Raw genomic sequence first — 25,054 nt, forward strand, 5'->3', positions numbered from 1 at the left:
CATAGTTACTGTAGGGATGTTACAGTATGTATCCAGGGCGCTGCATCATCAGATTCCACTGTGGGTCATCCTTAAGAGACAGAATTTGTGTAAAACATGATAGTTTTACTGCTTATCTGATGGCAGATAAGTGAGTGCACACAAAGTAAATGGCCTCACATCATATATTCTTGATTACAGTGACCAGTAACATGCATCATACAATATTAACAAAACATAAGAACAGCCCTGCGATCAATACAACCTCACTTAAAGTCATTTTCTGTTGAAACCATCAGCCTCTAGATTCTACATCTGTGTGTGGAGAAGCAAATGTAGTCTAAACCACAACAAGCTACAGCCTCAAAAATAAAAGTGTCATCAATTTAAAAGTAGTTTGATAAGCGTAGTATTTATAACTGGAATACTTTGATTTCCCTGATGCAGTTTTCTTGTGCATTAATATATAAAAACATAGTTATCTGGCGCTCACTGTAAATGCAAATCGACTGACGCAGGGAGGAAGAGCCTAGAACACAAAACAAACCCACCACATAAAGTGAAAATTGGTTTATTGATGCTGCATGTACCAAGAAATGTTGAAAACATGATTATCTTGCAGTCCAACATGTCATATTGTATATAGAACATGGAGTCATGCGCGAGAAGAAGAAAGGAAGCACTTGGGTTTGGCTGCGAACGACTCGACGTTCAGCCTCACATTCATACATGACGCCGTGCTCCCGACTCACTCAAGTCCTTGTCATAGGCACATCTTACCGTCTAACGGACCGGTGAGGTGTGCGTGTAGCAGACCTGTGTGCTGTGTGTATTTACATGGAGCATCGTGGTACCATCTCAGCCACACACAGCCAGAGTCAGAGACAGCAGAAGCAGCATTCACCTCGTCCCTATTTGATTTGTTTGTTGCTTTTCATTCAGCAAAATACGACAGCCTAGCTATTCTACTTAGTAGAAAAATTTAGATAGTATAAAATGAACAATGATATTTAGGTTAAAAAAAAAAAAAAAAAAAAAAAAAGATATGCAGTTAATAAGCACATGTATAAAACTCATTTATACATTTAAAACCTTGTCGCCCATTGAAGCTTAAAAGACAAATATAGTGCTTTTATCTGAACTGTACAATAACTGTTCCTGCAGAAGAGTTGTACGTGGCAACAGGCAAGTTATACTAGCAAAAATATAAAATGCTGAAAAAGCTGTATATATATCTGACTTCCATAGGTAAATGTGTGCATGATCTGCAACAGCTACATTTAATCTGACAACAGACCCTTTTTTTCATAATCATAGCTTCTAGCTTTTAGTGGTACAAATGTTAGGATTCCTTTTTGGTCACATACCCAACTTTGTTTTTTGACATTGCCCATGTTTCAGTTAAAATCATTTGTGCTGACGTTTGTTAAAACATCAATCGGGAGCTGCAGCATGAACATAAATCATTACTGGCACCTCAGTCGGCACAGGTTACACTCCTGACAGTCAGTCTGTGGTTGTTGGCGTTCACACCGTGTGACATGAACATCATGGCACCAAAAATATATATATATAAAAAAGGAGCTACTCAGGGTTCTGCTAGTGATGAACTTTATGAGCTGCATGGATTCAGAGAACAGAGCTGCTACCTCAGCAGACAGAGTCAGTACTGGCCGGCAGTTTCCCACTGCGTCGAACCTCCTTCTCTTTTTTCTCCCTCTGTTTTTCCAGCTTCTCCTGGGCCTTACGCATGTCCTTCAGTTTCTTCTTGATGGTTGAACGGTCGCTCTGACTCGACACACCGAGTGCCTGAAGAAGACAGATGCACAGTTTTAGGGCAAAATAATGCTACCATATTCTGACCACCAGGTGGCAGTCAAGGCAAATAAGGCTCAACTAAATAATGACTTCTTTTGCAGTGAAAAAGACTTTGTATGATTTAAAAAACTGTCATTCCATTATAGGTAATTAAAAGTTAATCATGCTGTTGTTTTCTTTACCTTCAACTTGTCACTGTCCAAGTACAAGAGCTGCTGTCCGTCCACTCCCTTCGCCGTGAATTCAGGTGTGTATTGGTCCATATTCATGCCCATCAACCAGTGACAGACCTGTTGATTGGTCCACTCAGAAACAGGCCGGTTCTGCCACTGATACTCTTTCCCTGGAGCTATTGGCTCATCATCCAAAGTCTGCACAAGACACAGATGATACAAACGTATCAGAAAAACACTCTTGCTTTAGTAAGAGCATCACTGTTTCATACTTTTTGTTAAAATACATTTTTTGGGGAAACTTCTGTGCAGGATTCTGAGAGTCTAAGTGAGTTCCTTGAGGTCCTTGTAGCTTTTACTGTCCGACTGTTATGTGTCATATGTTGCTGTACTCTAAGGGGAAAAGATTACTCATGTCTAGTGCATGGAAAATTGTTATATGGACTTACACCAAAAGTATGTAGATGATGCCTGCCAACAGTGTGCAACAGCCGTTCTATGTCATGGACTGTACTGTATGTTGGATAGTTTGGATCAATGTTCCTTAAGTACAGTTTAGTGATGGCAGTAATCATGTTTTTTCACTGTATCATTTAAATAAATGCCATAGTTTTAAGCTGTTTAAAACAAGGCCCACTTTTTCACTGCTTTACTTTGCTGTCAGACAGCCCTTTTTTGACAGGGGACTGAAGTTGTTATCTCAAAGCCACTAGGCTCTATTTACATAAACAGTAATTTTATGTTGCAGAACATGGGAGTTGCTGGTCTAGCGCTGCTGTGATCAGTTAGTGTGTAAGGTTAATGGTGAAAATATTCCAAATTCAGTGTACACTAACACTGATGTTGATTTTTTTAGGAGGCTAAATTACACTTTGCTGCGGCCACCATCCACAGAAGTGCATTGTTTCACTTCTGTGCCGGTTATTTTGATTTATCAAAGCAACACAGTACATAAAATAAACACAGCAAAAACATCAGACAGGTCAGCTAACTGTGTTTAACTATATATCTTTAAACATTACAGTTACATCTGAAAATGACAACAGAAATAAACAAGTTTGCCGTATTTCTGCATTTGAAATCAATTGCCAGTTGCCGTTGTTTGTCACAGTGCTTCAGTCTATAGGTGGAGGAACTGCTAAAAAGGCAGTTTAGCTTAGAGAGGGTTGAGGCTGAGGGACCAAAATAAAAAGTGCAGCCAACATAATACATCATGTATACAACAAACATAAAGAAGAACATGTAGTGCAAGTTCTGTTGAACAGAACTGTGTGCAGTGTACACATTTCCCAAGCTCCCACCGAAAAAGCACAGAAAACAGGCGTGCAAAGACAGCAAAATACCAGCAACATTCTCAGATGCAGGTCTACGTGTGTCTTCATATTTCATATTTTTCGGAGAGACTGAGACACTGGAAACTCTAATATCAGAGCAAACAGCTGCTGAAACACCACTGAGCAGGCAGCAGAGCAGTCAACATCGTCCTGTGGTCTGCCAAAGCTTGTAAAGAACACGAAGCACTGGTTGACGCTTTAACAGAGGCAAAAGTAGTAACTATTAAAATCACAGCTGACTTAAGAGAAGCTAAGCCACAAGACTTGCTTTAACACAAAACAAAATGGCTTTAACACACATGCAGCTCTCTGCTATCCCCTCTGCATTCATGATTTAATCTCGGCTATGAAAGGGGGGAAGCTCAAAGAGCATGCTTGAGAATGTCCCCTTTCAGCTGCATCAAGGCGTCCCACACGGCTTTTGTGACTGTGCAACAAGGAGAGCACTCACCTCGCTGGAAGAGAAGATTAAAGTGTGTGAGCGCCCAGACAGATTGGGTTCAGCGACTAACCCAGAGATGTCTGAACTGGGGCTGGCAGGGTTAGAATCATCTACGACTGAAAAACTCTGGAACAAGTGGAAACAAGGAACGCATTTACTAAAGCAACACATCACCAAACATCAGTTCTTTACCAGGACAAGCAAACAAAAACAACACTACAGGTGTGAGGGGTGATTGCAGTGCTGCTTTCATAAGGACTGACATTAATATGACAAATGATTTAAACTGATTTCAGTGGCAGCAATCCAGGTCATTGATTTGAGCAATAGTGAGTGACTGTGATCTCCAACACAAAATAAAGCACAAATATTCAAGGTGATTAAAACTAATCCACCACCAGAACTACACCAACAAACTTCTAAACTACAACAACAACAAACTAAACTACTTCTAATGAAAAACACACACACACACACATTCAGGTATGGGGTAATGTTTTTTCATTGAGTTGAGTCAATGCTATGACATTAACAGAAGCCCAGAACGTCCATGCTTGCAATTTTTTTAATGCCGTTATCTCGAGATCACGATAGTGTTGTCAGAAATACCCTTGTATTGGTGCATATGGATCATGAATATTTGAAACTGTTTCATTACACCTGCACAAGCTGCTCTTTCTTGCTCTCTTTTATTATTAAGGTTAATTAGAGTAATCTGCTGTTCTCTTTTACTAACCAAGAAAAAAAAAAGTGGTCACTGTCATGTTAAAGCCTTGTTGTATCCATGTTTTAATAAAAATTAAAATTTTATGCCCTCGATGGCAATTTTTTTCCTGTGGCATCAAATATCGATAATTTTTAAGGTAAAAAATTTAGTTACAAAGTTAGAAATTCTAGTGTCATGACAACATTTGATCCAAAGTTAAATATCTGGTTGTCTTGATGATTTCTTGAGATCCTGAGACAATAACTCTCAAGATCACAGGAGCTGTTCAGACATCGAAAATGAGTGCAGTGTTACAGTCTGCTGCGTTAATGGGTATTCCTCAATCTGACATTTTCAGTTTAAATCAGTTGCTACAGTTGTCAAGACACCTATAGGTGCTGGCATAGAACTCCTGATCTCTGATAAACAATTTAATTCATCCAAAGACAACAAAATAATTAACCTGTAATCTTGAGATAACAGTATAAAAAACAAACAAAGCACAGTTGTTTTCAGCTTCAAAACTAATGGATTCATCAAGTAATTTTTCTTACGTGGTCTAAAAGTTAAACTGTGGCTTGTTTTTTAGACACAAATGTGGGTTGAATTTGCAATCAGGGAAATAATACTTAGACCTGCAGACTATTGCACCAGCTGTGTGCAAGTTCATATGCAGTTTAATTTTAATGTAATGTCAGAATATGTAGCAGTTAGTGTCGATGATACACACAAATCTCTGATCAAACTTTCCATTAGCTGGTGCAATAAGCCCCAGAAACTACATTTGGCTTCATCTGTTTCCTCTACAACAAGCCACGCGGCTGTCTGAATGTGGATAAAAGGAATATGATAGAGAATAATAGTTTTCTTTAACACTACCACATACCCAGTTCAGAAGAAGCTGTGAATTATTCAGAGGATGTGTTGAGGTAAGAAATCACAAATCGCAGAACTCTACTTGTTAGTAATGCTCTACCGTGGCATCTAAGATCAAAAGGTAAAACAAAGATGCGTATACTGTACCAAATCTAATGAGCGACTGAATAAAGAGGACCAGGAGAGATTTGTCTGTTTAAAGGAAACACGATTCAGTGAGATAAAAATTCCAGGCAACAAAGCACTGACAAAAAACTACCATGATGCACACAGAAACAAAAACCAAAACTTTTCTCCCTCAGTAATCATTTTCTGCTTGGTTCAGCCCGTGTCTTGAACTCATTAAAGAGCATCGTGGGAACGCCAGCCCGACCGCAGCCTGTGTGACAGTTTGCCACGCGTTTCATTGGATGCGTTTGAAGTGTCACTATTTGCAAACTCATTGAAAAGCCACCTGATCCTTCCCTACTAGCTCTCTGGCTAACATCTGGATCCAGTTGCTGTAGCCTTTGCATGGTGTAGCTTGTTTAGGGAACTAGTAAATAACAATACATATGTCTGGAAACAGCTTCCTGTTATGTTTCTACTGGTTTTGCTCTTTCAATAGAGATACAAATCTATCATGATGATGGGGTACAGACGAAGTTTTACAGCTGGCCAAGTCATCACGTAACCTCACTTATGTTATAGATTAATCTAATTAATTTCACATTAAATACTGTATAGCTAATATCTAATTGACTTTGTACTGAATGCAAATGCTTATTATGTTCATATAGAGTTTCATACCTTATTTTTGCGATCTTGGCTTTGCTCACTGCTGGTTTCAGTCGCAGCGTACGGCAGACTGCTGCTGGACGATGACGGCTCTCTGTCTCTGTCCTTGTCTTTGTCTCCAAACCAGGAGAAGGGCATACAGGTGGGGATGGAGGTCATCGAATCTGCAGGAGACAGGTTCCCTCCAGACTCCTCCAGTAACTCTGCCGATCCCCTGGGCATTGGAGAAATAGGACGATACAGTTATCAACACTCACCTTACATATGCGACAGCTTAATACATGAAGACTCAAGAAGTAATAACCAGCAGATATAGGAGGTAAAACTATCCATATTAAGATTTGACAACAAGAAAGTAGGAAGTTGGTTTTGTGTAGCTCAAATTTACACCAAGTAAAACTGCAGGCAAGGTCTTCATCCAACAGAATTAGCAATGGATACCATCAACAAATGATACAAAAAAATGGAACCACAAGGACTACAGAAATTTGCAATATTTCCTTCCTTTAAATTGTTATAAACTTGAGCAAATAAAGTTTGAGCAAAAGCGTACCTGCTGTCCAAAGACGCTCTCATCGCCTCCTTGTCATGTTTTTTCCCTTTGCCACCTGACTTCCTGAGGCCTCTGTTGATGACCAGTAATATTATATTCATTAGTGGGAAAATGATGGTAAAATGACTTAAATGACTGTGATCACCATGGAGACTTACCCAAAGTCAGGAAATCGTCTTTTAGTTTTTCCTCCTGATGAGGCCTCATTTAGCTCCTCTGAAATGACACAGCAGGCTCAGTATCAAAGCAACAGAACACACCACAACTGCAGCCATCATAGTTCGATCTTACATACCTTTGAGCTCTTTGCTCTTTACTTTTGGCTCCCTCTTCTTGACATTGCGCATCAACCCAGAGGGGGAATGTGGTGACGAGGCGTCTTTTGGAGGGGACAAAGACGGACTTCCGCTGCTTTCAATACTGTCTCCCTGCGACGGCGACAAAGATGGGCTGCTGGAGAGCTCGACCTTACTCCTGGATCCATCTTTAGCCTCTCCTGAATCATCCTTCTGTGCATTCCCAGGGTAGCAGACAGGCACTGGAAGGGCGAGGCTCTCCTGGATAGACCTCCTCCTCCTGGGAGATTCCTGCTCCTCCTGATCCTCCTCTTCTTCAGTTTCCTGTGGAGACAAAGCTAATTATTTACAAGCACAATGCAAGGAAGAGGGGATAAAAGCTTGCTTATGTAACAAAAAGCTATGCTCTTCGCAGTCCTTTTTTTGCTGTCACACACATTATAAAAGGTGCATTATTGTTGTGTAAAAGCTAAAAGACACTCAAGGATGTTCCCTTTTGTAATGGAGAACAGCTGTGAGTATCTTAGGGCATTTTAGTTGTTTAGGAAAAGTGATGCCTCAACAGCACAGGGGAGTTTTTTCTAAATTTAGCAACAAGACATATTAACCACACAATAAGTGGCAGTAAAACTGTCAGCCACTATCACTGCAGAAAATATGCACAAAGTTAAATATTACTCAAGTTAATAAGTGCTGTTCTATAGAAGGCTCCACAGGGTGTTTTGTCAACATCAATTTTAACCTCCGAGATGGCATTTTGAGCATGACCTGCCTTGGTGGGGTTTCAGGTTTCATGTCATACCTTACATCTGGCCTCAGGTGGCCGACTGCTCAATTCAATTACATGCTCATACAACACAGTAATGTATCACTTTCAGCTGTTCCTGGCTGACCTGAGAGTGACATGAGGCCACTGCAAGGCTCTCCTTCAGTTTGCTCCGAGATGGAGGCTGACGTTTGGCCTTCTGAGCCAGCAGGCCTTTTGCCCTGTGTGCGCTGGTGTCCAAGCGCTCAGTCTCAGGGACCAGCTCACTCCAGTCCTCCTCTACACAGGAGAAAGAAAAAAGCTCATAAGACACTTTGCATAGTTTAAATTATTTACCAAGGTCACAGGAGTTTATGATGTGTGCTTGTGAATGATTAACAGTCCACACAATGAAAGTATGACGTGTTTTTCCGTGTTAAATTGTATTTCTAGTAACCCCTTGTACCTAGTAGTGAGTCAACAGATTGCGTGTTGGTGACTGGGTCTTGGCTGATTAATTTCTCGTCTGCTGCTGAGTCCTGACCGCTCTGACACTCCACACCTGAGGCACCTCTGGACTCCAGGACAGATATCTGTGGACATAACGCTCAGGCTCATTTTGGTGTCTTCAGCAAGTCTGTTGTGGAGAATAAGCATTTTTTTTCCCACTCTAGGGTCTTACCCTGCTCTGCAAGCTCTCCAGCTGCTCCTTGTACCACTTGTCTTTTTCATCTAGAAGTTTTTTCAGCTCCTCCTCTTTCTTCACAAAGTCTATCTCTCTGGGGAGGAAACGAGGAAATGTGTTTTCCCATCAGACCTTTAGCTTGTAAACACGTTTCATTTTGTGTGATTATCACTAAACCACTTAATTCCACACACCACAGTTCGACAATATTTGAATGTAACAGCACTGAATTGTGCGACTCAAGACAAACTTACTTCTGCTGGTAGTCCTTGAGCAGCTTCTTGGCTTTGTTGTATTTCTTGTCCAGGGTCTCATGTTGGGCCTGAGTCTCAGCTAATTGTTCATTCACAGTCTTGCACAGCTCCTGGGCTTCCAGCCAGTAACTCTCCAACTTCAGGATTTTGTCGTTGCTATCGTCTATCTTTTGCTCCAGTGCAGACTCTCTGGCTTCCCACAACGATCTGTCCTCTTCAGATGCCCTTAGCTGTACAGAGATGGTGACATGTTATTTTGTTGAGCTAAATTGAATTTGCAGGTGGGCCGCTAGCCTGGGACAGTCTCTGTGTTATTTGAGGTGTTAAATAGTAATTTAAAAGAACTGGGTCACACATTTTGTCTGATTATTGTCTGACCCGGTTTCTTCAACCTACTGTAAATGCGTACTATAATAAAACGGTATACTATACTATAATAACATTTTTCATTTGTATTTACTGTGTCATATATTTACTTCTCTTGTATGTTACATGAATATCTTGAATATCTTAAACAATAAAAAAAGGAAAATGTTTATTTCATTTTCGTCATACCTTTTCCTTCAGTTGATTAATTTCAGCTGTGGCAATGCTGTGTTTGAGCTGCAGCTAAGGAACAAAAATAGGAAAATAAAAGATTTGGTTACACCCATAACTGTAGGTCATTCATAATATTTGGTTGTCTTCACATAATACTGAATCTTTGATATGTATTTTAAATCACATGAGACGTGGTCATGGTGCAGGTGATACCTCTTTGAACTTGAAGACCATCTGAGAGCTGTCCATGTTGGTCGGCATGAACAAAGCCTCTGAATCAGGCAGCTCAAACAGCTCTGCGTTCTGTCCTGGGGAGAAATTGGAGCACAGGATCCTCTCGTCCACTCCGTCCTCCTCCTCATAGCGCTCCTCCTGAAGTATGACATCACACATGGCATCACATATTGCAAACACTGACACACCCTACATACCCTGGGATATGCTCGGCGTGTGTCAACAACACTCCCAGTGGCACATGTCACCACAGTCTGGAGGCTACATTAATCAAAACATCATAACCAAACACTGGTGGGCTGGTTCACATGGAGGCACTGCATGTTCATGGCTACCATGAACACATTAACATGAACAATATTCTAAGTGGACAACAAGACTGCCAACACACCTACATACAATTTGCATAAAAACAGAGCCACTCGAAATGGTGTCCACTTCCTCACTGAAAGTTATGCAACATGCCTTTTAAGTCTTTGTCTACCCCAGTAAATCCCTTATATATTATCTACCCAGTCTTTCTGTCGTAAAACAGGGGCCTGTGGCTGCTTGAACTTCAGAAAGCAAACATTTCACAACTGCAGCAGACAGGAGGCGGTTGACTGAACACCTTCCAACACAGCAGAATGGTGACACATGGCTTACTCACACAGCCAGCTGCTCATTTCCTGGTTGAGCTGAGTGGGATTGGACTGGGCGTGGCAAAGGGGCTAATGCCTTGTTCATGTCATATCAGAGTCATCTTATGAGTGTCCGACTTGTAAATAGCATTCACATTGACATCCAAGTCACAATTAAAACTGGGAAACTCTGACTTTTTAACTGGGCACTTAATCCTACAGAAATACCTGAAAACTACGGGAGACAAAAATAACAGACAAATGTGGACACCTTACATTAGCCAGTTATAAAGGGCTCCACTCTAACTTTAAAAGTAGTTGCAGGGTTGCAACCAGGCATCAGCTTTTGGTTGCTGAAACTAAAACTAAGGTGGCCATTTTAACTCACCTCATATTTTGAGTAATTAAGATGCTATGCAGTTTTATGTCAGCCTAATGTGAAAATGTGACATAAAATAATGTTTAAAGCATTATTGCAGTAACTGAACAAAGTTCTTTGTATGTGTTTTATGTGATTATATAATTTATCTGTATTTGCTCACTCAAATAACTTTATTTGCTTCGCCTTGTTTCTAAAACAGATGCCTGAGCACACACGAGTAAACCAACAATGCACGTGCAGTGTTGTCACATACGCTATCACACATCAATGGAATAGCCACCAGGAGCCATTTGGAGTTGAGTAACTTGCTTGAGGACACTTAAACATGCCGACTGGAGGAACCGGGGATCAAACTGACGATCTTCCTATTGGTGGACAACCTGCTCTACCTCCTGAGCCACAGCCTCCCAACATAAGGCCAAGAACTAGTTGGTTATTTCTCAAAATGGCTAGCAGTGGTGACCTGGCAACTGTTACTGTCAAGCCCTGTTAAAGCCAAACCTAATGGATGTGTTTTTTACTGCAAGTGCACAGAATCTTAATCCTCACATGATTAGCTCTGTAATCATAAAACCGTCTTAATGATCTGAGTGCTCGAAAGTCACCCATCTCATATGACATTAGCATGACATATGGCTAAGCAGTGACTGGGCTTTCCCACTGAGGTCCTGACCAGCTGACTCACCTCCTCTGTAGAGTGCTCATAGGGGTCATCCAGGTGTTGTTGCTGTTGCTGCTGGTTCTTCTCCTGCTCAAGTGTCTCACTTATGAGGCGGGCTACCTCGCTTTGTGTCCCTGGCTTCTCCCGACCAATCAGGAACCTGTGTTTTAGAATGTAATGCCTTAGTGCACCATAAAATGGAAGATTGTACATGTGAAAAAAACTTGGTGCAGCTTCTGTCTGTCCTGTCTTACTTTCTACAGGGAAATGCTAATTTTGAGATGCAGTTTAGACTTGACTCTGTCACGTGTGGGTGTTTCATTTGAAATCATGAACATGCCACAACACTTTGTGGCCTATTTCACTTTGCATTTTCACTATTCATTCATGGCCTCTGGACTTTCAGGAGCTCAGTCTTGTCACCAACAAGATCTTTTCAGTAAGGCTGATTTTGGGGATTGAAGAGATGGGTTTGCGCTGACCTCACTGTGCCTTTGGTGTTCTTCAGGACTGTCGCAGCAAACAGTTGTGTGACACCCACCAGACTGATGCCATCCACCTCCACTATCTGGTCATTCACCTGTATGCTAGAGACACAAAGACAGTAATCATAAGGAGAGGTTTTTAAAGCATTTTCACAGAGGAGTTATGCAATGCCTTCAGCATAGTTGTAAAGATTAAAACAAAACATCAGTAGCCTTAATGCAGCTGGCAATAATTCAAATCTAAAAATGCCTGGGAAATAGAAGTAGCAACTATTTTCTTTAGCTTCCTCATGCAGTTATAAATAAATCTGGTTGTTTTTGTCTTGTGTGTCACTGGGGACTGGGGGAATGCGCAATTCCTAGAGTGTAACATAAAAAACTGTTTTTGAGGAGCAGCGTACAGTGAATGTGTACCATGTTTCCTGTTGTATACAAAACATCACGAGTGACTGTTTTTCAACGAGACCTAAACGTGGGGTTGTGCAAAAAGGAGACTTTAGTGCTTTAACTTACCGTCCATCGTTCTCAGCTGCTCCTCGCTCTGTTATGGTTTTCACAAATATGCCCAGCTTCTCCAGACCCTGGTCAGCTCCCACTCCCATTCCTATGATACTGATGCCAAGTCCATTGTCTCCTGAATGCAGAGAAATTATGAAGATTTTATGGGGTCGGTGGAAAGAACTGCATACAAATAGGCTCAATTCCATGTTCATGCTCTTGACACTGATACATAAAGATATGGTAAAGGTTGTGTTTAAGGATTAAGATCAGTAACTGTTTAGGCTACACAGTTTAATAGCAATTGTTACAGTACACACATCAAAGTCACTACTATTTGCCTTCATACAACTGTGCTTTATGTGCAGCTGGGTGAAAACAGGTTCTCCCCCCTTATGAAATGTTTCTCAACAGTTGCTTATGGCATGTAGGAATTTGCCCTCAGTGTCATGAAACTCACCTTTCTCGATCTCCACAGGGAACACGTCCATTTTCTCCACTCTCTTCTCCAGCTCATACTCTGCAGACGCTGCGACTGGATCCACATCATCATTGCGCCGATCATACTCCTCGTTGGAGAAGGTAGTGAAAACCTGTGTGGGTCAAAATATCAAGTGCAGAGCTTCAGTTTACCACCTTCTGTGTCCTTTCCAAGTAGTTATTCATCAGACAGATTTATGTTGAGGGGAATCTACAGGATCTACGCAGACACAGGCGTATCATTTTCACTTCTTTTTATCTTGGCAGGCTGAGCAAGGACACATTTTTTATTTGAGAGAAATTGCACAAGGAGGGAGAATTGCACTCATTCTTTGGACTGTTCAGCATGTACCGCTTGTAGGGAAATTAAAGTGCCAGCGCACTACTGAAGCACACTTTAACAGCTGCTGAAGGAAAGCATAGCCCTTTGATAATTTGAACCACTGACATTGTCGTCATTTTTCTTAACACTGTGTCTGGCAGAGATTAAAAGCTGAACGGCCTTTAGTTATCTAACTGTACAGACTGCATCGGCAACGTTTCTTGGTGGTCTTTTGCATCTTTAATGAAAGACTTATCAATCACATGTTTGAAAAAAGATGTAAATCAAGTGTCAACGACACTGGAAGCAGAAGATGCATTCCCAGGACATACTCTGGTTGACTTTCATCAGAGTTTTAAGAAGTTGTGAACTTCGCAGGCAGGCCTCACAAAGCACTGGATGTGTCCCAGAGGCCGTTTTCTGGTTGGAATTATAAAGCACATACACACAGTACGGCAGAACATGAGCAGCGTGGAAAGTAGGGCACAGCTGGGGAGAGCTGAGCAGTGGATGTAGCAAAGATCAATGCTCGGAGGCGACAAGTGTTGTCAGCGGCACAGTGAAAAATATATAATAATGAGCAATACAAAGAAAAGAAGTAATCCCTTAAGCTCCAGTCAAAGGGCAGCGCCCAGCACTCAACCCCGGCCTTAAGGGTTATTACATACAACAACACTACGTGCTATTTACCTTTTATACTACTGATGCTACCAAGCAGAAATGGTATTCCTAATCCACTCTGAAAAACACTCCCGAGGTCGAGCTAAAGTGAGCACTACGGCATAAAATGGACTGTGGATGAACATCTGTTGTGACTCAGTAACTACCGTGTAATAAGAGTACACAGTTCATTCAGTGTTAAGACAAGAATAGCACCAGGGATACAACAAATTCTTATTCTCATTACTGATTAATCCGGCCATTTTTTCTCGATTAATCTTAAAAATGCAGACAATAGTGAAAAAGTTGTCCAGCACAGTTCCCTGGAGGCTAAGGTGGCAAAACCCAAAATTTTTTAACTTAACAAGATAAAAAGGCATTTGAAAAAGTCAGTGTAGTGAATTTTTGCCTAAAAATGACTGAAATCATGACGGTTTATTTTCATTCACTTATGAGAGAAACATCAGAGTGAGTTACTAGTTAGATATAAAGCATTGTTAGATTAGAGTTTGGCAGACTCCATCAGGAGCTAATGCCTGATTATGGAGATGAACACAACAGTGGGTCTGTAACATAAACCCCCTGCTTGGTCATCATTAGTCTTAATCTGGGTGCCGTCATGATTTTAATGGTGATGGTGGCAGAAGGACGCTGGCATTACTGTCCAGGTGCCGCTGACTGACTTAAAAACAAGCATGATCTAACTGCACTGTGTGTATGAAAGGGGAGTTGTAGTTTTTCTTAATAGCAGGTTTACTAATTGGATGGAGCAAAATTGAAGAGTAGCCTTTTGTAAATTAAACAGGAAAGTGGAAAAACAAAGGAAAGGATATAAGACGCAAGTAGAATATGAATAAAGGGAAACACCAAGCAGTCGTCATATTTAACTTTTGCTGAGTTTAATTGCATTCCATTAAATATTTTGCATGAATGGTATAAGAGAGAAATATATAAAAGAATATATACTGTATAAAAGATTTGTACCTCACAGTGGCAACAAATACAAGGCATAAAATATGGGTTTCAATTTGGGATTAAATTTTGCATTTTATACTGGTCTTGAAGCACAAGCCTCAAGTGGCATCAGTGCAAAGGTTTTCCCATTAATCACCCCATACAGGCACAGAAGCATCCTGAACCCTGATGCCTCAAGTACTCTGTGTGCTCTCCCTGAGCAGTTTATTTTTTCTCAGCTTATATTTTTGTTTTGATCATTTCTAGGAACAAAATATTAGGTTCCTGTCACCCGCTTTGATTTATTTTAATGTATTTCCTGGTCATGAAGTTATCAAGTAAGTCAACTAAGGCATGCAAAAGCCTGTAAAGTCGACAAGATCATCTGTGGGCACTGAGTCTATTTCAGTCATATTTTGAAAGAAATATGACCATTAAGTAAGGGGGTGGTTTAAGAACTTTCTAAGACTTTTTTTCTGAGAATCTGCCTGGATTAATTCTCAATACAACTGTACCCTTTATTTTAACTCAACAACCACACAAATCTGTGATTCCATCTTGTATGTCATATGTGATGAGTTTGACTGATCAAATGATTCACTATGCATGCTATTTAGAGCCTAATAAACTCTACAACAAAGGGCCACATGTACAGCTGTATACGGTCTCAGTAAACACCAAAACACATAGATAAGGGCTTACTCACAAACACTGAGCTGTCAGGTGGTGTGTTGTATTCTATTGAGCAACCTTAGATATCTGAGAGACACTATTCCCCGTGACAAATCTTTGAGGTGTGCTCCCATGATATAGAGAGTGCAACCAAGATTGTGGTTAACACAATAAAAACAAATCTAACAACAAGGGGTGGCAGTTTGCTATAGGATTACAGGATTGATTGAGACATTTGCCATGAGGATGTATGATGTAATCAAGTAAACATTTCCACTGTGGGCAACAGAGTCTGAGGGCTAGATCCTACAGCATGTCAGGACTTGAGGAATTAACCACAAGCAATCTCCTTTTCCCCTCTGTCTTTCTGTCTCCTCTCTATGTAGCCTTTGGACATTGGCCTAAAACAGTGCAAGATAGTAAATTTCCAGAATACCTCACTGATCTCTCTGTTCAATTTGTTACAGTGAAATACTACAGCTATTTCTGTTTTACAACATCCTGCTCATTTTCACACGCATTGATCCAAGTGGAATCGTACTGTGCTATCTTGGAAACAAGGTGTAGCTACATGTACTGATTTTGATACACTTGCACGTACCTCTCTTATGAAGCCTCCCTAACCAAATGAAAGAAGATTAGAAACTTGAGGATTATGCACACTACTGCAGCTCTGTGTTGCAGGCAGGAATGCTATTCATGGGGCCTCGACCCTCCATCAACCTAAGTGAGTCCTCCTCCGTCTAAATCCTCCTCCTTACTTTTATACTTGAGCAAGCTTGTTACCATAGGCCTATAGTCTGTGACCCATTGGTAGAAAGGTGTTATCTTTATCACACAAAGGCAAGGCCAGTGCACATAGTACTGAAGAGCACTGAAAACCTTTTAAAATAACCAACAAGCTGCTCAAGATTATTTTTGTCCTGCTTTTCTTGAAACATATTTCACATCTGGAAAAAAAGCTTGAAAGTTCTTCTATAAATGACACTGAGCTTATCAACTTTTAGTTTAGACAGATAAAAATGGAGAGTTTAGTAATTACTGCTGAAAATGTAGGGTAATAGATTATAGTGAAAATCACGGCATCCTTGGCCCCAGCATTAGCTGAGCAGCAGCCGTTCAGATCGGCTTGTCCCCTCTGCCTCCCCATGACTCCAAAATCTGACTTTCCTGTTGCCATGGGCTCCCAGGCCTTGTTCGAACAATGTTCTGCTCTTTGCTGAAACTTAATCACTCAACCACTGTTTTCTCAGTAAGAAAGACAGAAATCAACCTCTTTATTAGTCTCTCCCTCACAAACAAGCCTTACACACAGCTCACTGTTACCACTGTCTCCGGTTGTCATACTAAATGGCCATTTTCCTTTATTGTTACGCACATGCCCAGTCCACCATCTGCTAAAACCAAAACACTCAACTGTTGATCAGGCAGACTAACCAAAGAAGAACTATTTCTCTTCAAGTTTAAACAGAAAAAAATATTCAACATGTTCTTTTGATGCCAATTTCTCCCTCTAAAGTATCACTGTGATCACTGAGGTTGTGATGTGGGTCAGCTGACTTTATATTTCCATTCCTTTCAACACTTTAAACTCCCAGCAGTATGTGTGGGCTTTTCATCCATCTTCAACACATGCAGTGGTCTGTCCTCTTTACATGTGCTCACATGCACAGATGAACACATGCCCACACCCAAACTTAAACCCCTTCCCACAACAGAATACCAATGTAGGAAATGAGTCAGCAGCTGCAAGGAAAAGCAAACCAGAGAAATCTCTTGCCAGTGCAAAATGAGGGCTGACCACTGGACTGGGGAGCTGGTAATGTAAGCGGGCCTACAAAAAGACAACAAATCAAAACATGCTGTGAGAGCGAGCTAGGGTAGGGGTGGCGGCCTGGCGCTGATCATAGAGTAATTAGGGAAGAAGGCATGGGGCCCAGGTTTTAGATCCTGTGTAAACACACCAGAAAATGAACAAAAAAAATATATCTAGTGATATATCTAGTGCTTCCTGTATGCACACCCCTGGAATTATTAACACTTTGTTAAGTTCACAATGACTGACTGCGACTGAAACAACAATATTTATATTTTAAGTGACAATGTATGACCTAAGGCAGGAAGAGGTGGAGTGTGACAGGAGCAGAGTGTCATAATGGAATCACATTTCCAAAGGAGAGCAAACACAAACAGGTTGAACAGGTTTGTATATAAATGGCCCACAAAAGCTACTTTTGTCCTGTAGGGTTTGCTGAAAACTTTAACACACAATTACCGCTAACTTTCAGTGAAAACACACAGCATCTGCTAATGTGTTTGTCTGTAATCACATAATGAAAGCGTTTAAGGCAATCACAATCAGCCCAAGACTCATCCCATGCCAAGTTGTTTAATGAACAGCATTGAGCCGACTGCATTAGTATTCCGCCCCGTTTTGTCGGATAGTCAACCACTTGCCCAGGTGGCTGAGGGGGGGAACTCAGATCCTAGAAGGGGAGGGCCTGTCAGCTGGTGGGATGAGGGTGGAGTCTTGTTAGACACATTCCTTTGGCCAGCAGAAGACCCATCTCAGATAGGAAATGGAAAGCAAAACACTATGGGATGGGTTGGCTGCAGATGCCAGAGTCCTCTGCTTTCTACTAATCACAGGAAACACAGATAGAAAGGCAAAGGATTCTGTCCTGCTGTAATTCAGGCTTAAAATCCCAACACATATGAAGAATAGGGGTGGAGAAAAAGATAAATTCACATAAGAATAACAATTCTTATGTGAATTCACCAAGCAAAATATTGATTTTTGTATGCTGTTGATCAAGTTATGTTAATGGAAAAAGAGCAGAACTCAACTGCAAGATTACAGTACAGCATTTGAACAATGTACAGTGCACACACACATGGATTAAGTTATATTGTAGTTAATCTGAAGGTAATCTTTAAAAATTTCTGGGTGTATTCTGGATTTAATAGTTTAATACTTAGTTTTGCACAATGAAAGTTAAGTATTTTTTGGATACAAAGACAAAGACAAGCTAATGTTAGCGGAGCACTGACAAACTGACACTGCAGGGACTTCACTAAACTTTCAGCCAACTCTGAGTAGGTGAAGAAAATAACTCCATCCACAGCCTGCTTCACTACAAAAGGCCTGCCCCTGTACAGCATTTTAGACAACAATGGCTTTCCCCCATGCTACCATTGCATCAGAGAGGTTGCTCTCTCCTATGATGTTAATAACAACACAGCAGAGCGTTGCTCCTCCTCCCCCTGTTCAAGACTTTTGCAGACACCACAGGGCATGAAACTCTTGTTATCTGGCTCCATGTCAATGTCTACAAACTATACTCTACCTGACACAGGTGAAATGCCCTTCATGTTTTCAGATACTAAATAAAGTTTTACTGTGGGTATACAGGAAGCCAAACTGACAAAAGGTTGTGTATACTTGAACAGTGACCAATGTGGACAGTAATTATCTACAGTGCAAACAAAGAAAAAAATGTTGAATTCTTTCTGTTACAACGAACTCTACAATCCTCTACCACACCTTGTGTGTTCAAACAGGCACAATATGTTCACTTGACCAATAACTGCTGGTGTTACGTCCTGTGACTCTGCGAGGGAGGGGCTAAGCGGCAGGTGCAGATCCTGGTTTCAGATATTTTCTTGTCCGTTACAGTGAACTGGTTTTTGACTGCGGTTCCAAATGTACTCATGTGCAACATGACGCACAAAACCATGGACAACCTTTTTAGAGATTCCACATAACTACCCTGAAATGACTGTGCAGTCTTTGTCCCCAACAGATAGCATGCCAGCAGCAGGGTGTGTTAATCATTTAATAGCTCCTGGCTTTCTCCCTAAACTATAGAATTCAGAGTGAAAGTCAATTCCTGTAGATGCAAACCTGTAAACTGCTAAAAAGCGATCTGAGATTAAGTTTCTCCGAATAAAGACATGCCTAGACACACGAATATTACAGGCCTGATTTTTATTTGCAGTTTTAGAGGAAACAGTCTCCTCACTAACACAGAAGATAACATACCTATATGCAGTGGTGCAATATTTATACTGCTCATACAGCCAGAGGGTATAGCAAACTTAAATACTGACACAGCAGCAATGGGATTGCAGCATTTCAATGCCCTACTAAAGTATGTCTGTGTTTCCATATATGCAGAAGAATCTTCTCAAAAAACATAATGTAGGAAATTACTGCAGTGCTTTCTTATCAACACCATGCAGTTATCGCTGCTATTTTTCCTTTCTAACATTGCACATTTTAAGTATTTTCATTACAAGATACTACATACTTGCAGCAACCATAAACATTCACTAGTTCAAGACTCTCACTTTTAGGAATGACTGAAACTCTGCACTAATCCTGACTGCTTTAGAAAGCCTTTTTCATCCAAGTCTGTTTTTCAACTCTGATAAGGCTGATACATGTTGAAACTGGACATCTCTTTTACTTGACAAAGAGAACCTTTCTTCCACACAGGACACCTCCTCTGTCAAGAAGACTCGGATTACGTAGGGACCCAATCCCGTTGTGAGCCAGACGCACAAAGCACTTCCTCTCTCCTAGTTAGCTGCGACTCAAATGTGCTCTATCCCAGTGCCAGCTCTGACTAGCAGACTGTGGAGCATGATGCAGTGCTAGCGGGAGGCCTTTGTTAGCCAGGCCACAGGTAAAAAAGGTTGGCTGAGGGACATTTGTGTGACTTAATTGGCTAACACACATACCACGTAACCCTGAACCCATGGTTTTAATCCAAGCACACGTCATTGTTTGGACAAATCTCTTTGTGTTGTTTCCAGCCCGTCCTCTGCATGCACTCATTCATACAATTTTATAAATAGCTAATTGGAAACATGCTTGGACATTTTTTTAACTTGCTACTTAGATAATCTTCACCTTACATTTGTTCATTTGTTGTTGCATATCTCCTTCAGTTTCCCCTGAGGATTACTAAACTGATAATAATCAAATTCTGAAAATAGTGATGTTGGCTGCAGCCCTACATTTCAGGACCATCAGTTTTACATGTGGTCAGTGCTGTATGCACACTCACGCCTTTCACATACTGACTTGCCACACTAGCACTGCACATATTATTTGGACACGGTATGAAAAGTTTGTACACAACTAGTGTCTTTCATATCAGCCCTCGCAAACCAACAACTGTAACCTTGTGCCAGCTATTTCTGTTTTGCATATATTTCTCTCTCATAGTTGTCACGAGCAGTATTTGACCTGCTACACAGAGATGACACAGTCTAGCATATTGTTGTGAACTACAAAGCGGTGTTCATCTCGATCATAGCTCTACTTTGGGTGGAGGAGGAACACTGTTGTTTGTGTCCACTCCAGGTCAGCTTCTGGTCCCCTCTCCCAGGACCCCCTGCCGGGATGACTGGGATGAAGGGGGGGGGGGTCCACACCCTGAGATAACAGTGCATTTTAAGGCCTGGATAAACACTGAGCTGTTCACAAGCTATGCGGAATGCACTGGGGTGATTTGTTTTTCTCTGCTTTAGCAAAATGTTGTTTAAATATGGTGATTGTGGAATATCGATGGTGGAGGATATTATCTCCACTTCCAACACACCCCTCAAACCCACATAGGTCATGTTTGCAACACATGATGTGTGGCAATACCCAAACAAATCAGGCTACACCGACTGGAAAATCAGTTTGGAGTATAAAACTGTAACGCTGAAGGATATATTAAATACGTACTATAGATATAATGATATAAGACTACAAGGATTTTTGTTATTGCCATATTACAGCATGATGCAGTCTGTTTCTTCAAATGTATTTGTTCAAGGAGGAATATCAGCATTTATATTGGTAAAGCTAATTGTACAGGAGCATTTGGTACATCCCTAGCTGAGATTAGATAGCATACGGAAGCACCAACAGTAATCTAAAACCATCAAAGTCAAAAATATTGTAATGATAGTTATTCTATCAATCGCCAAACTCTACAAACCCAACTGAAGGACTTCTATCATCAATGAAGAGATGATGGATTTCTCTCACCAATAAACATTTGCGACATGTGGGCAATCTGAGAAAAGATACTAACACAATGTCCTTTTCGGCTTTTCAAAAAGGCTAATATCCTTATAAAATGATACCACAAAAAAATCAGGAATTCCCCAGCTGTAATAAGATAACTTATCCATGGTCCATAAAAAAAATTGTATGGATGAATAAAAATCCCTGAATTCTTTCTATCCATGTTGGAGAGAAGAGAAAAGTCCCTCATGAGTGTAAGACATGATTCACTACCAGAGGGGAACCCCTCTAAATGAGCAAAAATATCCATGCAGTGCAGTGACTCAGGGGTGGCCATGATTCTTTACTGTACAGTCTAAAGTTTCACATGTCTCTACCTCACTGCTGCCCTCGTTCAGCTGTGGCCCTGCTTTCACAAGCTCTTATGCAATGTCAACAATATATCCAAAAATACCATGAACAATGTAGCCAGCTAACTTCTCCCCCCGCTCTCTCCTGATCTCTTACAGGGTTAATGCACCACGTGACGAGGCTGTCAAACTACCTGCCTCCGTGGTCTCTGAGATTAAATAAACCATAGTTTACATTTTTTTAAACTGTGATGATGATACGGTACAGCAGCTGTGACGTCAACATGCCCCACAAAAGCATTCATTCTCAGCCCCCGCTAATTTGTCTTGTGTCTGCAGGGAAACACCTAGGTCAGACCGTTGCTGAATCAGTGAGACGGTGGTTTGGTTTATAATGACGGTGCTGTGCAATATGTTCTTAGGTGCTTGAGTTGAGCAGCAACAGCTCAAATGTAAACAACATGACACAAGGAGTACTAACCTGAATGGGGTCTGTAGAGAACTTGATTTTCCTCTTTGGTGGAGGCTCCTCCTCATCCGACAAACCAGCAGTCTCGTAGCAGTCATAATAATCCCTATACATTTGATCTCCCTCCTCTTCCTCCTCCTCCTCCTCTTCTTCTTCCCTGAGGACCTGGTCTACATCTCTGTCATCCACAAATGCTGCATTCTCAATGCCGTACACGACTGGTGAGGCTCGATCCAGGATGCTCTGGCCCACCTGCTCCTCCACCTCACTCTCCTCCTCTGCTACCTCATCATCTTCCTCACAATTATTGTCACCATCTTGATTCACAACTGAACTATCTTCCTGTCTCTCCTTCTTCAACCCAAATCGCTCGTTGTCCTCCAAGATTCTACCTTCACCCACAGGCTCTGCTATCCTCTGTGTCTCTTTTGAGACATCTCTCATTAAGACATGATGAGCAGGTGTACAGTTCTTTTTTTCCTGTGTACAGGTTCTTTTCACATCTGTTGGTAGGTCGTCTTTGGGGCTTTGCACGTCCTCGTCCTTAAACACATTATCTTCAACATTCTCATCCTCATTCTCGTCACTCTCTGAGGATTCATTCTGAACCACAACCAGTTCTGCCCGTACCATGCCCACCCCCCTGGAGTCCAGTGATGAGGTCTGGCTGGACGGCTTGTCCCGGTTAGAACTATTTACCACACTGTCATTACTCCTGTTTTTTTCGGGGTATTTGGCCCTGTTGGTATTCTGAAACCCACCAGCTGATGGTAGAGGCTGCTTCACATCCCTTGGGGGCGGACTATGTGGCTTGCCTTCATCCCCACCAACAGATGTCCTACTAAATCCATCACTGGATGATGAAGAGTGTTTGTAGCCATGGCTAACTGGGATTGTTTGCTCTGGTGAGAGGGGTCTGTGAGTGGCATCAGTTGTTGAGGAGTTAGATTTGTATGCTGCATTCGTGACCGGGAATGTTGTTTTAACACTTGACCCAGGAGACGTTGGTTTGTTACTGACAGACGCCGTCTGGGATGTGTTTTTGTTAGTGGCATCAGACACAGGGGTGGAGTTAGTGGCTTCTTTAACAGGAGAAGTAGATTTGTGTAAGCTGTCCCTTGTTGGAGAGGAAGGCAGAATGTGTTCAGTGGTACTGTGTTGTTTAGCAGACGCCATGCCTCCCTTTGTAGCAGCTGTGTTGTTGTCTTCTGAGTCACTCTGTGCCATGTAATTCCCTAACCTTTTGGACATGGGTCCTGCATTCAATGGCACTCTAGACACATGTTTTTTCTCACTATCAGCCTTCTCATCCGGTTGACATTTTACTGTTGATGTAGGAGTTTTCTCTGATTTGATAGCAGTCTCTGAGGATCCCGATACTCTCCTTGTGCTTTTCCCTTCCTCAGAGGCACTTCCAAAGGACAAACGATTTACTACTCTGTTTGGAGACTGTTTTTCAGCTGCAGGCTGCTCTTTGATGCCCCTTTCAAAGAGTTTTCTGGTCACAGAAAACTTCTCCGCCAAAGCCACTTTGTCAATCTCAACATCTTCCCCCTTGGGCGTTTTATCTAAATTGTGTGATTCTGGGCTTGTGGCATTGTTGAGGTTACCTCTGTGACTGTTGCCTGGAAATTGCACCTTGGGCGGGGACACCTGGGACACATCGGGCTTTACAGTCACTTTCCCCTCTTGGCACTCTTGCTGCTGACCATCCATCTGTAGGAATATGTTCTTAATCTTGTTCACTCTGTTCCCAAAAGGCCTCCCCCTTGTGTCCTCCCGGGTGTCACTGGATCCATTTGCATATGATCTGGTGTCACCCTCGGACTTTGGCCCGTCAAAGGAGCACTTAATGGCGTGGAAATCAGACTTGTATGCATTTCTGTGAGGGGATGCGCTCCTCAGGGTCCTCTCACCTCCTTTGCTCTCGGCTTTGATCATTTTTGTTTGTTTGCGATTACAGCCCAATTGGAAAATCCGGATTTGGAGACACTGATGCTGTTTGATGGGTGAACTATTATCCTTTAACTTTACGCGAGCGGTGCCATGGGTCCGGCGGTGCTTCTTTGGAGTACAGTTGTCTTAACTAAACACTCACAGCGAAGTCATCTATAGAGAGAAACAGAGTACAAGCTGTTAATAGACACCGGATACCATTAAGTCACTGAGCCTAGCGAAAGTTATCTACTCCATAATTACCTCTTTCAGTGAGCTAAGCAAACCAAAACAGTGTGAAAGTTATAACATGAGGGTTAACGTTGACTGTTAGTCAGAAAGTTAACGTTAGCATGTATGCGTTTCGGTGGTTGTCTGACTACAGACGTTAGCTAACGTTGAACCAACATTTTGGTCAACTGAAAGTAACTTTAACCAACTATAAACTTCAATTGTACGGCGTTCCAACAGCTAAACGTTGTTAGCATTGTTACTAACGCCACATTAGATATTACAAAGGCAAAACAAAGTTAACTTACCGGGCCAACAGTTCAACTCAGCCCCAACGTTACTGCCTCAGTCTGAACAATTCATTGTGGCATTTCAAGTACGAGCCGTTGAAAATGTTAACTCCGGCTCCGCACACAACACCGCACAAAGGTACACAACTTCATAACGCTCTCACCTCTTACTTGCTTCATCGTGTTAGGCGCCGATAGATGGCCCACAACGTCCCGGTTTTGCAGTATCAAACTTGTCCCTTCTTCTTGCTCACCGCCATCATTCCCCGCTCCAGCAGCGTTTCCCTGCCTCCTCCTTGCACTTCCAGACCTGTCGCGGGGCTGCGCGCGCACCCGAGTCTAGTCTGTGCCGCGCGCCGCGGCCGACGAGAACAGAGGGAATCGGGAGCGCGCGCACATTCCAGCACTGTAACCCACCACTCCGCTCCACCCTGCGCTCCCCTCTTTCTCCACCGCACACAGACACGAGGAGTTGTAGGAGAAAGGCGTGGGAAAGAGCTGGGTATAGCTATTTTAGAGCTCACCTAGACCTCTGCACGGGCCACAGTCCACACCTGGACTACAAAAACAACTCACTAAAGTTCATTTATACCGCACATGTTCTGCAA

The 25,054-nt window shown here is 41.9% G+C and overlaps 1 protein-coding gene across 3 annotated transcripts; it reads right to left on the bottom strand.

Annotated features, from left to right (window-relative positions):
• Positions 1 to 534: 534 nt before the first annotated feature.
• ppp1r9ala (protein phosphatase 1 regulatory subunit 9A-like A) lies at positions 535 to 24,793 on the bottom strand. 3 transcript variants are annotated; one of them, XM_033617520.2, is made up of 20 exons: positions 24,611 to 24,793; positions 22,003 to 24,099; positions 12,519 to 12,651; positions 12,074 to 12,194; positions 11,558 to 11,662; positions 11,100 to 11,235; positions 9,392 to 9,550; positions 9,194 to 9,247; positions 8,639 to 8,868; positions 8,382 to 8,478; positions 8,166 to 8,292; positions 7,848 to 7,999; positions 6,954 to 7,278; positions 6,817 to 6,874; positions 6,659 to 6,730; positions 6,118 to 6,319; positions 5,476 to 5,520; positions 3,756 to 3,872; positions 1,980 to 2,168; positions 535 to 1,788 (listed from the first exon to the last, which is right to left on the bottom strand). In XM_033617520.2, the coding sequence occupies exons 2-20, from the start codon at positions 23,929 to 23,931 to the stop codon at positions 1,630 to 1,632; spliced, it is 4,410 nt and encodes a 1,469-aa protein (XP_033473411.1). In that variant the 5' UTR covers positions 23,932 to 24,099; positions 24,611 to 24,793; the 3' UTR covers positions 535 to 1,629. The 3 variants fall into 3 exon arrangements, with proteins under 3 accessions (XP_033473411.1, XP_078030629.1, XP_033473413.1); XM_078174503.1 differs by lacking the exon at positions 5,476 to 5,520; XM_033617522.2 differs by lacking the exons at positions 3,756 to 3,872; positions 5,476 to 5,520 and having other exon boundaries at positions 24,611 to 24,792.
• Positions 24,794 to 25,054: the final 261 nt, after the last annotated feature.

This window comes from Epinephelus lanceolatus, chromosome 14, assembly GCF_041903045.1.
Source record: "Epinephelus lanceolatus isolate andai-2023 chromosome 14, ASM4190304v1, whole genome shotgun sequence".
Classification (NCBI taxonomy): Eukaryota; Metazoa; Chordata; class Actinopteri; order Perciformes; family Serranidae; genus Epinephelus; species Epinephelus lanceolatus.